The 13,923-nt window shown below is 44.1% G+C and overlaps 1 protein-coding gene across 1 annotated transcript in view; it reads right to left on the bottom strand.

Annotated features, from left to right (window-relative positions):
- The window catches only part of LOC146068713 (protein unc-13 homolog A-like), a 334,746-nt gene that overhangs the window by 21,388 nt on the left and 299,435 nt on the right, over positions 1-13,923 (bottom strand). Inside the window, exon 41 of the mRNA XM_083179255.1 lies at positions 10,333-10,425. Within this exon, the coding sequence (XP_083035381.1) occupies positions 10,333-10,425 (93 nt within the window). The remainder of the gene's footprint in view (positions 1-10,332; positions 10,426-13,923) is intronic.

Here is a 13,923-nt window from a genome sequence, read left to right as displayed (position 1 = left end):
CATTTTGGCGCAGGGCTTGATCAGCCAGCACCTGAAGGCTAGCAGCAATTGATTGCTGGGTGGCAGCCATAGCCTGCAGGCTCCCAGCGATAGTCTGGTGGGTGCTGACCAAACCCTGCATGACCTCCTCGGTCCTACGCATCCGCTCTGATGCCAAGTCTCCCTGCTGGTAAAAATGGGAAAGCACCTGCACCCACCTGTCGAATTCGGCCTCGGGTGGTGGCTGCTGCTGCTGCACGGGCCTGGCACTGGTGGCAGGAGGCACAGACTCCTCAACCTCAAGAAATTCTTGACCAAGCGGTGGGGATGCTGGTGAAAGAGAAAATTACAATTACAACAAATTCCATGCAAAATTAGGACCAGCTACTTATGGCATGGCAAATAATTACCTTCAAGAAAAGAAGCCAAGACTTCCACTGGGGCCTCGCTATCTATGGTGCTCACCCCCCGGACCTCCTCTACTGCAATGCAGCACTCTGCCATCTCCTCCAGGGGGGTGAGCTTCAGCTTTCCAGGCATGGGGCCAGCCAATTTCTTCTTGAGGTTAGTTTTGAAGTCGTGCCACCTGCAATCAAAGTTTACATATTACTACATGTCACTCCTCATGTTTGCTGTAGCACACATTGCAATCTGCAACAGATGACAACATGTGCTTCATTACACACAACTTACATTCAATGAAAATATAAAAACAACCCTTAGAAGATACATTCACACTCACCCTACAATAACTATTGTTTAAATGACATGGCAAACATGTCTGTGGCTCCAAGCAACGTGACCGGCCATTGACCAACTCCATCTAACATCTAATGTAAACATTACTGGTCTTGTACTGCTCAAATGTAACACACATGAACTTGCCTCTTCTTAACGTGCTCCGTCTCACGAACTTGTGGAGCCACCGCATTAATCTCCGCCGTTATGTCCTCCCAAATCTTCCATCTCCTTGTGTGTGTCAACCTGTCCTGTGGACACTCGATCCAATCCCGTGTGCGGGGTACCAGGATGGCAAGCTCCTGCGCTTCGAATGCCATGTTTCTGCTGCTTGGTTCCTCTGTTGCCCTATTTCGGCCACAGCCACTGCCACTGCCACGGCCACCTGTCGCTGTACTCAAAGTGCTGGCCAGGCTACTCTGTTGGGAAGCCACCTGTTGTGTTCCCAATGATTCTGCTGAGGCTGAAGATGGGCCAGCTGCCGATTGGCCTGATGTAGATGGCCCATCTGGCTGCTGTTCTCCCAATGGCTGGTCTGGGTTGAGGGGGACATAGCTGGTGTTGGAGTCCATGTGGGCAAACAGGTCCTGCAACACCTGCTCTTCCTCAGATTGTGAGCCAGCCATGTTTGCAACAACATTGCAGTTTTGTAACACACCTTTATATCCTATTTCTGTAATTGGCGTACATCAGTGACACCCTGCGTTCCGTACGGCAGCGTAGACCGTGCGGCGCATAGACCACGCCCCTACCTGCGGAAAATACAAATTAAAAACCTGGCAAACTTAGTAATTCTGATTTAGTAGCTAATTGCAGATTTGTACTCCAATGACCAAATAAAACTGGTCAGACATGAAATGTATATGTGAATGTACATCTGTACTGTGCACTTGTTTGGTATGTAGTACAAATGACACTAACCATTCCATATGTAAATCCAGTCAACCACTTAGGCAATAGTAATTAGTGCTAGCATCCAAATCACATGTGAAAGGTCTCCAAGTTCTGGCTTGATGCTAGGTACATTTCATTCAACATCTCTAGTGTGGCCCAGTAGAAGGTAAGTGTACACATGGCACCATGGCCTAATATTGGGAAAAGGTCTTGCACTATTTGCTATGTTTCTGCTGTATAGCTTTCACTATAATAAAGCAGTTTAGTACCTTGTAGAGTTAGGTGTAACTGGCTAGTGATGCAGACTATTTCACCTGTTGCTTTCACCCATGTTTGGTGAATGTAATAGATTATATATAATGGGTTGCCAACTTATTTCACCCTGTCTGTTTAGGAGATACTAAGTAATTGCATGGTTGCTCAACTATGCAAAGGTACAGCAAGTGTGGGTTGGCGATACAATGGGTTAGCCATCTGTTGTGGCGCATACACGCTGTTAATGACAAAATGAACAATAAAGTTAAAAACAAATATCACTCTGAACAACCAATTACAGGACATGATTGCTTGAATTGTGCCATTGCTAAGATGGCGGCCTATGGGAGAGCAGCCCCATTCTCTCCAGCGGAGCTGAGGGCACTGGTCTCCGTTATGGAGACCAGGCTGGGGCGTGCGGGGCCCTTCATTACGAACAGACGAAAGCACCAGGCGTATGCCGCAGCCCGCAGGCGCATATTCGCGCGCACCCAGGTGCGCAGGACCATCGCCCAGCTGGAGCGGCGATGGTCGGATCTGAGACGCCGCCAGCCAGAAAAGCTCCAGCTAATACGGGCCAGCATTGCACGATGTAAGTGTTTACACATTAAATGGCCAATTGTACAATATTGCTTACATGACCTTTTTTAAACCAATAAGGTAACCTGGCTGATCATGAGTTAAACATGGCATACACTATATGTGTGGTACTTCCTGTAATGGTCATAAAATATGTAATTGTGTAGGATTATTGTTTGTGATGCTTACAATGGCCCAAATGTCACATCATAACTGCCATGTTACAGGCTGTGTTTTATAAAAGCCACTAAGGAGCTGATTGGCTGTACATTTATCTCTACTTATCACCTTTGGATTTATTGCTTGTTAAGGCTTAATACATCTGTCCAAATGACCCCTAATTGGCATTTTTTTTCTCCCAAACACAGCACGGGATCGAGCAAGACAGGCCCGGGAGGAGGCAGAGGCGGCCCAGGCCCAGGAGGAGGTCACAGATGAGATGGACGAGGAGGTGGTGTTGGAGGAAGGGGAGGCGGAGGAAGTGGAGGCGGAGGAGGTGCCAGAGGAAGGAGAGGAAGTGGAGGAGGAGGTGTTGGCAGTGGAGGCGGAGGTGGTGCCAATGGAGGAGGAGGAGGTGCCATCTGAGGAGGCCCCGGAAGAAGAGGAGGATGAGGAGGCCTGTGAGGTGGTGCAGGCGGCCGAAAGTGGTATGTATACATAAAGAATCATTATTCCTTTTCTCATCTACTATTTGCTATGTAGCACTGGTGATTCAATTGTGTTTTAAAATACTATAAAGTCATATAACAAACAGGGTAGCAACAGACACACTTAGATAGGGTGCCCAAACCATCCCTTTCATCCTGGACACATACTAATGACACAGGTTGTGGGGATGGCTTTCAGGTCGATTTTAAGTGCCACTGAGCCTGTGTAGTTAATCTGTATCCTGGAAGAAAGGGATGACGTGCTCATGTAAGGGTTACATGTCCCTGCTGCAAGCGTACAATCTGTAGCCTCATATAGGTGAATAGAGTTTACAGGTGATTGATCTTTCTAAACTAGATTAAGTATGGCATAAATGGAGTATGGACAGGCGTGGCTTAGAATGGAGTAACAAGTGGTCAGTGCCCCTGGGCCCTCCTCTAGCTAAACACCCCCTGCGGTCTGCATGTATTGTTGGCACCATAATTGTGTGTTGATTTGGTCTTAGTAATGATTTTGGGCATGGGAGTGGGTTAGTGCTGCAGCTTCACCTAACTGGCATTATGACAATGATTTATGGAGCAGACCATCAGCAGGCAAGCCATGCTTGATTGCACAAATGTACTGTGCATTCCTGAGAGTTGACTAAGTCCCATGCCACGCTCCATCATTTAACAGACACTGAGCGCTTTTTGATGAGTTGGTATTGGTGGAGCTCATGACATGCTTCTCAGAGCTTAGTCATGGGTGGGTTTGGATTCAGAAGGAGCACTATGACTGTGAGGTGTTCTACAGAGTAAAGGGTAGAGGGAAAAAAACAGGCTTTCCATCTAGGATGTATGCATGTATGTATAGATGTATGTGTCATATATATAGTTATATATGTCTCTATATACATCCATATGTTGGGGATAGCACTCTCCAAAAGTATCAACATCTGCCGGGGTGCCATCATCCAGAAAGTCCCAAGAACTTTAGGTACTTCCAAGTACATGTAGAAAAAATGGAGACACTCACCGGACTTGCTTGGAGCTTAATTTATTCTCACCAGTTTTAGTGCATTATAGTGGGTACAGGTCGACGTTTCGGTCCAGTGCAGGACCTTCTTCAAGACCCCCTTCCTGCTCTCTCCAGTGTGTAACTATCCCTAGCCTAATGTGGACCTTATATAGCAACCAGTGATACCTGTCAGCCACTCCCCGTAATTAGGGAACATGTGTGATTAAAGGGAATCCGCAGTATTTATCATGCTGCCCATACAATATTCAAACCATCCTCATAGACATTGTCATTCACAAACACATGGAAAGGCATGGTAGCCATAATTGTATTTACCTTTCTATCTTAAATCATACAATGCCAGCGTGTCCCCCGGCGTGCGTTCCGCTGAGCGGAAGTGCTGGGACAAATCCACCGGCTTGCGTGTCACCCGGCGGAAGTACGCGTCACTTCCGGGTGCTCCGCCTCACTATATTCAATGGAGTGCACATCCATTAGTTCCTGCGCTCCACAGTGCGGGCGCTGTATGTAAGTCAGGCCACTTTCTGTTCAGGCGCACACCCACGCAATTTACAAACTCACAGCCATTGGTTCCATACCCCATGGCAACCCAGACCAAGTTTGCATAGTAACCATACAAGTGAGTCTATAAATTCAATAGGCGGTCCTTCATATGGGCCACGCTGTACGACGGGCATTGGTGCGTGGCCCATAAGAAGGACCGCCTATTGAATTTATTTGTGACATGATCAATAAAGTACTTACGCTCAACCATTTTCAGTACCAGGGGGAGTATTTTATACAGACCTCTGGTACTGCGATGGGTTCTAATTTGGCGCCAGGGTTCGCAAACCTATTTATGGCGGAATATGAAGAAGTCCACATTTTGCAAAGGTATGCTGAGAGAATAGTGCATTACAAGAGATTTATTGATGACCTATTTTATAATTTGGAGGGGAACAAAGGAGTCATTTTTTGAGATGGTGGGTGAATTGAACTCACTGGAAAGTCCGGTGAGATTCACTGCTAACGCGGACTCTTGCAAAATAGACTTTCTGGACGTTACTGTGATTAACAGATATTCACATCTGGAATATACCCTCTACCGAAAGCCAACAGACAGGAATGCCCTGTTATGGGCGAGCAGTCACCATCCAGAGATGCTAAAATCAAATTTGCCAGTATCTCAGTTCCTGAGGGTACTTCGCAACAATTTGGACTCTGCACAAGCTGAAATACAACTGAAAGAATGCAAGGATCGCTTTAAGGAGAGAGGTTACAAGACTGGTGACATTGATCGTAGTCTGGTGAAAGCCAGAAGAATCTACGCAAACCCAGACGCCTCTAAAAAGACCTGCATGAATAAAGATCGCTTGACGCTGGTAATGAAGTGCGATAGTGGGTACAACAAGGTCACCAGTTCTATAAGAAAACATTGGCCAGTATTGGCAACTGACCCTGCATTCAAAGCAATAGCTGGTGCCCCCCCCCCCCTGATAGGGGCCAAAACCTTAAGGACATTCTTATGCGTCCGAATATGCGGTATACCCGTGTAGGAGAAAACTGGCTGAAGAAAAAGACAGGCTGCTTCAGGTGTTTGAAATGCACGACCTGCAGGGCCCTGATCACAGGGAGTACGTTTTGCCACCCACACTCGGGGTTGAAGATTAAAATTGAACATCATTTGGTTTGTACTATGGACCATGTTGTTTATATCTTAAAATGCCCGTGTTGGCTCGTATACGTGGGCAAGACGATACAGACTTTCAGAGAGAGGATGAACCAACATCGGTCCTCAATCCGGCTCGCCTATGCTACATCTGCAACAGATAAACCGGTGGCAGCACACTTTCTCAAATTAAGACATCAAGTGTCGGCCATGACGTATATGCTTATTGACTGGGTGCCTCCCCTGGAGAGAGGGGGTGATCGCGGACTTTTGCTCCTGAGAAAGGAGGCAAAATGGATCATGAGACTGGACACTATTGCCCCAAAAGGACTTAATGAGGTTAACCCTATGAGTGTCTTTTTGTGATTAAGCACTTTTCTTGTAGAATTATTTTTGATACACAAAGTGTGATTATTGCGTCTGGTATACACACTGTGCGAAGTTTTTTAATGTATATGTTACTGTATATGTTTGTTTATATGTGGTGGTGCCTATATTGTGGACCTTATTGTGGCATACAGTGAACCATAGTACCTAAGGGCTAATTATTCTTATGGTATGATTACAACGTGTCATGATAGACAGAGACTGAATAGCCCTGTGGAACGTGGAAGTGACAATCGTGCGTTCCAGCATTTTGTCACATAGGATCTGATTAGACTCACTTGTATGGTTACTATGCAAACTTGGTCTGGGTTGCCATGGGGCATGGAACCAATGGCTGTGAGTTTGTAAATTGCGTGGGTGTGCGCCTGAACAGAAAGTGGCCTGACGTACATACAGCGCCCGCACTGTGGAGCGCAGTGGCGTAACTAGAAATTTTGCTCCCCCAAGCCAAATAAAATTTCTGGTGCCCCCCTCTCTCCCCCTCACCACTCCATCCCCCCTGTCCCCCCTTCACCTCTGTCTCCTTGCCCCCTCTTCTCCCTGCACGACTGTATGGTACGCAAATATAGATAGAAAACATTATAAAACACTTTATTTAAATTGCTGCCATTATTTACCTTACTTGATTGGGCAGACAGCAGGACGGGGCTGGTGGCAGGTAGCTGAGAGGCAGTGGGGCGGGCAGAGGAGGTAAAGTGCCGCGCTAGTACCTGCCTGTCTCATCCATATATAAGCTGCATAGAGCGGCAGCCGCTGGAGAGCGAGCACTGTGGGGTGGGGGCTGCTCCCCGGTGTACACTGTCACAGCTGCCGGCGCAGTGAAGTTACAGCCTGCGCCGGGAGTATCTGGCACAGGCACGATGGCTGCAACTTCACTGAGCCGGCAGCTGTGACAGCGTCCGCCGGGGAGCAGCCCCCACCCCACCACACAGTGCTCGCCTCACTCTCCAGCGGCTGCCGCTCTATACAGTAAGAGATGCACAGGGGGGAGCGGCGGCCACAACAGTATAAGGACAGCGGGGCGGGCTGTGCGGAAGCCGGGGGATTGCCAGGCAGGAAGAAATGGAGGGGAGCTCTCTGGCTAGCTGTGTGAGGATACTCATTGACCCGCCCGTGGTCTGCCCCATGGGCAGGTCATGGGGCGGGTCAATGAGCGTCCTCACACAGACAGCCAGAGACGAATAAAATGGAAGTTTAAGTATTGGGTGCTGCAGCTGAAAGAACTCCTGGTTACGGCTCCGTGACCCTGCGCCCTGGGGGCGCCGGCTCCCCCCGCCATCGCCGGGGCTGCGGAGCCGTAGCCACGCCACTGGTGGAGCGCAGGAACTAATGGATGTGCGCTCTATTGAATATAGTGAGGCGGAGCACCCGGAAGTGACGCGTACTTCCGCCGGGTGACACGCAAGCCGGTGGATTTGTCCCAGCACTTCCGCTCAGCGGAACGCACGCCGGGGGACACGCTGGCATTGTATGATTTAAGATAGAAAGGTAAATACAATTATGGCTACCGTGCCTTTCCATGTGTTTGTGAATGACAAGGTCTATGAGGATGGTTTGAATATTGTATGGGCAGCATGATAAATACTGCGGATTCCCTTTAATCACACATGTTCCCTAATTACGGGGGAGTGGCTGACAGGTATCACTGGTTGCTATATAAGGTCCACATTAGGCTAGGGATAGTTACACACTGGAGAGAGCAGGAAGGGGGTCTTGAAGAAGGTCCTGCACTGGACCGAAACGTCGACCTGTACCCACTATAATGCACTAAAACTGGTGAGAATAAATTAAGCTCCAAGCAAGTCCGGTGAGTGTCTCCATTTTTTCTACATGTCTCTATATACATATATATATATATATATATATATATATATATATATATATATATATATATATATATATATATATATATATATATATATATATATATATATATATATATACACACACACACACCTGTCACCTTGCATTTATTTAATTTATGTATGACTATGTTAAATGTATGCATGAATATAATTACTAATTTGACCCTTTTTAACATGTCCACAGATGAGCCAGCCCAAGCAGAAGAGGGTATACGTGGGGCCCTCTTGAGAATGAGGGACCACATGCGGCTGGTCATGGCCGATTTACAGGACCTTACCGACCTTATTTTGTCATTTTTTTTTTTTTATTAAAAATTTTTGTTCTACTTTGAATAAATTGTTTATTACAGTTCGAAGTTGTCTGTGTGTTTTGTTTACATTAAACAGTATATGTGTAAATTGTTTATACTCTTTTAAATTAGCAAAATGTACATACTGTATATAGATGTATGTTATGTTCACATGATGTAAGGGTTAATGTCTGTAATGAATGTAGTAGTAATGTGTTTCAGTATGTATTAGGATTTAATTGATTCCAATATAAAACAAGCACTTTTTAATGAGGTTGCCCAATTGCATAAGTGGGTCATGTGATCGATTTCTGTGCTCAGATAATAGTGTTGAATTTTGCGTAACCGCATCGGTGCGTACGGCTAGGTTCCCGTACGTTCTGACGCGGTAAGACCGTGCTTACGCTGTAAGACCGTGCTGAATCTGTGCGTGTCCACCACACACGCAAGGTTTGTATGTCGTCCGTACACACGCCCTCTTCTTAAACAGTGAGTCCGTCCGAAAGGTTGATAAAGTGTGGTTACTAACCTCTTAAGTACCATATTGTGCCAAAAAATATTCCAAGCACATCAAAAAGAGAAAAAAGCATGCTTAGTATAATTGTTTTTTATGTGATGTATTTTTACTATATGTAAATCCCACCGGCCGGTGCTCTCACTTTTTAGTGTATGAAATTCTTTTTATGAATAAATAAAATTATATTGATTTTTTATTATAACAAGTATCCAGAGTATCCCTTTGCGCCATCTACCCTGTATTCATTGTCTTTTTCTTTTGAAGAGGGGTTGAGTATCCCCTCTAGACGGCAGCAGGGAAAAGTAAATCTTCCAGCGCTTCTCTATTACCTTTTTGCGACTGTTATATAGCACACACACGGGCTCTCAGCCCATAGTCACGTAATAGTTAATATAGTTAACGTACACACACACATCCTCATGCACCTCTCTCTGCGGTACTGCTGCACTACCACCTCACATATGTACACTTCATCCTCATGCACATAAGCACATTTAACCCATAGCCAACCCTGACACCACGCGTTACGAGTTGCCCGCTGCACGTCTCCAGTACACATCGTGTAGCCACCACACACTGCTCTTGCACACATTCAGCACCTCACATAGCTATGCCGGCAGCACTGTAACACTCCTTTCATTCAGTACCTAGACCAGAGGCTTGTTACTACATAGCTGCCTGTGTATGTTACGGTATGACTGATCCATACATAGTCACTCTACGGTGTTGACATTGCTAGACGCATCTGCTTTATTCAGACGCTCTTGTCCCATTAAGCCTTGTTACTACATGACAGTTCACGGCGCTGACACTTTCATATACATTTGACTCCTTCAGCCCAGGTATACACTCTGTGATTGGCTCTACTCCTTTATTCACACTAACACATATGTTGGTTTTACACTGTTATTACTCTTTCCGTACTCCTTCTCCTAATGTATATGTCACCTTGGTTACCAGGGACACGGTGATTGACACACGCCCCCTGGTGAGTCAGGACACGCTGAAGCAGGAGTGCCAGTGACGTCATCAGTTCCCCACCGGGGGCCAGCATGGGTGGTGGTGGCACTGAGTGATTTGGCAGTTTGTCTTCTATATATGTAAGTACTTTTGTATCACTTGTTATGTCTTGATAAAGGGCTACCTGCCCTAAACGTCGATTTGCACTATACCAGTGTCATTTCCTTCATTTGATTACTGCCGCCGTGCAGTATAGAAAATCTTAGAGTGACTTCATATGCTTGTTTTCTATACATTTCCTTTGCGGGACTGAAGCGCACCTAAGTCATTACAGGACCCGTCTGCTCGAGTGCCGGGATTTGCATTATATATATATATATATATATATATATATATATATATATATATATATATATATATATATATATATATATATATATATATATATATATATATATATATATATATATATATATAGATAGATATCTATATATAGATATATAGAGAGAGAGGGAGATATCACAAGAGCCAGTGCCTCTTTACATAATACATTACCTTTCACACTAATCTTGTGCTCTCCCGTTCCTGGATGGGTGACGAGTTCTACATGAATAGAAACTTCTCCAACAGAATCATCCACACCAGATCCTGATGAGAAGAATAATTTGCATAATTAATCAGACCGATATGACAAAAAATGCTCCCAAGTATAACTGCTGGCAGTGTTTGGCTAGTTCCTAAAGATTTAATAATACATTTCTTATATATTATGTCAATTAAAAAAATATATATTTTACTCCTGCCAGCAGTCATTAATCTTATATTAGGCAATGAGGAATTGGGTTACTACGTTACTGTAACTCAAGTCCACCAGGTTCTGCTTGTAAGACTATGGTACTGCAGTCTGTCCATGCTATCCCAGTGCAACATGCAACTTAGTACCATCTTATCTGCTGTTACATCAATATGTATAGCAAACAACCTCCCACAGCAAACCCCTGCTTGAAACATTTGACTAGATTGGGCCCTTGTTCCACCTAGAATTCTTTTTTTTTCCTTCTAATCATTTAACTCTTCAGCATATAAACTAAATATAAATGCCATCATTAAAGCTCAATTATAGACAAAAAAACAAAGGTGATAATCCATAAACTTGCATGTTTTGTGCTTATAATGAGCTGTGCATTCTGATGCATTGCATGCTTTCCACAGGCAAAAGTTAATCTTGCTTAGTCTGGCAAGACGTTCCTGCTATAAGGACCCAAGAGCGTGCCGTAATATGTTACTGACAGAAAAGCAGTTGATACTTCAGTCCCGCTTGTACAGGTGAACTAAATGGCAGGAGTTGGCTTTAGCAACACTGGCATATCCATGGAAATATTTACTCTTACTATAAAGCAGCTATTTCCATGACCTACAAATTCCCATTTATTTTGATCTGATACATAGAGAGTTTAAAAGAAGGCAGATCTCTTTCCATTGTCTGTCAATGCATATAGGCTGTTTGCTACTGTAGATAATCTGCAAAACAGCTTTCTATAATTTATATAAGGCAGGCTGTTTATCAGCTTCACATTCTAAACACACAAACAACACACACACACACACACACACAGGCCCTTATTCAGATCTGATCGCAGTACAAATTTGTTTGGAAAATGGGCAAAACCATGTGCACTGCAGGTGGGGCAGATGTAACATGTGCAGAGAGAATTCAATTTGGGTGGGGTGTGTTAAAACTGAAATCTAAATTGCAGTGTAAAAATAATGCAGCCAGTTTATTCCCTGCACAGAAACAAAATTAACTCACACATATCTTACTCTCTCTGCACATGTTACATCTGCCCCACCTGCAGTGCACATGGTTTTGGCCATTTTGCAAACAAATTTGTACTGCGATCAGATCTGAATAAGGGCCACAGTGCATGGAACACAGTGCATTAAGAAAATGCATGGTGTGTTTACTGACAAGTGGGACTGAAGTTTCTACATGCTCCCTTTGTACTCCTCATCACCCAGAAAGTAAGCCCTAGCTGGAAGTGGGAAGGAGTACATTGCCTCTAGGCATGGCAGAATAGGACATGCTTCCAAAGGCTATTGCACCAACGACATACCCTTTTCTGGATAAATCTCTTCAGAAAGAGTAAACCTAATACCTTTTCCACCATGGACTGAGAAATAAAGGAGAGGGAAAAAGCAAAGATGGAAGAGGTGTAAGGAAGGAAGTGCTGAGTGGTGGGAAGAGAGGAGAATAAAAGTGGTTTGTATACTCTGCACATATTGATCTGGAACCCAATTGGTTGAATAAATCAAGTGCAAAATCACCATGGGACTCAGCAAGTTTTCCATTTTTCTCAATTAGGGTCAGATGTATCAAGCTTCAAAAATTGATAAAAACGAGAGTGATAAATAACCAGCCAATCAGCTCCTACCTGTCATTTTTCAAACCCAGCCAGCAACATGACATTTAGGAGCTGATCACTCTAATGTTGTGGACATTTAGGAGCTGTGTATCGCTCTAATGTTTTTCACTTTTTAAAGCTTGATACATCTGGCCCGCAGATATTGTTAACAGTTATTTAAATAGTGCCAGCATTATTGCACTTTATAAATGGGAACAAAGAGTAACACATTGTAATTACAGACAATGGGGTAGACATGAATGACCTGCTCGCAAGCTTACAGTCTGTAGGGAAGATATAATTCTATGCATATGATAATGCCATGTAGCCTTGCCGTAATCTTATGCGCTGTCAGCTCTTTCTAGTCTGTTGACTCAACTGACCCTCTATACTTTATGCTTTGCACAGACAAGACTGTATTTCTTCATTCATTAGCAAACAGAGAGGAGTTACTTACAAAGGCAACTGAGGCAGATCCCAAAATCCCTTGCTTTTGATAATTTGTGGTTTCCATATCTTTGAAGATATGAAAGAATCTTCAAGAGGTGTAAAAGTGTAAATGTCAGATGCTTGGTGCTTTAATTTTATTTATGGCTCACATCAGTTGGTTCCAAACTGGGTCACTTAGCACCCTAGGGTGCTCAGGGCCCTTGCAGTGTTGGCCTGGGTTGATGTTCCAGTACCAGTTAAAATTATTTATGGTTAATGTCAAAACCAGTGCTAGTAGCTTCCACTCATAAAATATGTGGACAAACTGAAGTGAAACTCATTTGTTTCTTTCATTTGCACTTTGTTAGTTCAATACAGAAGACAATACTAGCTTATAAAGTGGAAAACTTGCATACATCTAGGCAAAAGGCAAGTTCATAACTGCCTTTTCTCTGCAGAGATGCTATCTTGAAAGCAGAATAACACAATACAAACCATATTTATTTTACTGTAGAGCAGCATACTACTGTAGCCATCCATCTGCATTCAAAACATACTAAAGCATAAAGTAGTCAGTTTAACCTGCTAAGCACCAGCAGTGAAGAGGTCTCACAGATGGAAGGGCATACAAAGTTCTGTAATGAAAATAGGATTAATCCACTTGGGGGCTAGTCCCCCTTTCAGACTGCGAAATCAACCCAGGTTATTGCCTTGTTAATCTGGGTTGATCTGCAGTGTTAAAGCGCCATTGCCACATTTCCGGGTTTGAGCAACCTGGCATTTCATCCCTGGTCACGACCAGGGTTGAACACGGCTGTCACTCGGGTTGCTTTGCAGTGTGAACAGGTTACAATTTTGTCAACCAAATATAAAATCTTATATAGTATTGGGTGCATACCTAATACAGAAGAAACATGTAATATTTACTAAATGACTGTAATAAGTAATAACTGGTGTGCATCTACAAACTCCACGGTTAACTCCACAGCAGCAATGTCTTCCTCACACGCATCTTAATCAACTATGTCTGCCTAGATGCAAGGGAAACTTCATTGGCTAATCTCAGGAAAGTGTTTGCAAATCAGTTTGTTAATCTGTCTGTAATTACACTGGATGGAAACATGTTGTCTAGCCTGTAAGGCTGTCAGGAAAAATATAGAATAGTATTTTAAAAGGGAATGAGTTTTTTCTTGCTTTTATGTGTGAAGAATATTCCAAAAAATAATAATATCAGAAGCATACCTCTCAACTGTCACGATTACAGCAGGACAGTCCAGATTTTCGGGTCCTGTCCCGCTGTCCCACCCGCAGCAGG

Source organism: Crinia signifera, chromosome 1 (assembly GCF_055691185.1).
Source record: "Crinia signifera chromosome 1, ASM5569118v1, whole genome shotgun sequence".
Lineage (NCBI taxonomy): Eukaryota > Metazoa > Chordata > Amphibia > Anura > Myobatrachidae > Crinia > Crinia signifera.
The sequence above is the reverse complement of the archived record's forward strand: the minus strand, read 5'-3'. Positions and strand labels throughout refer to the sequence as shown.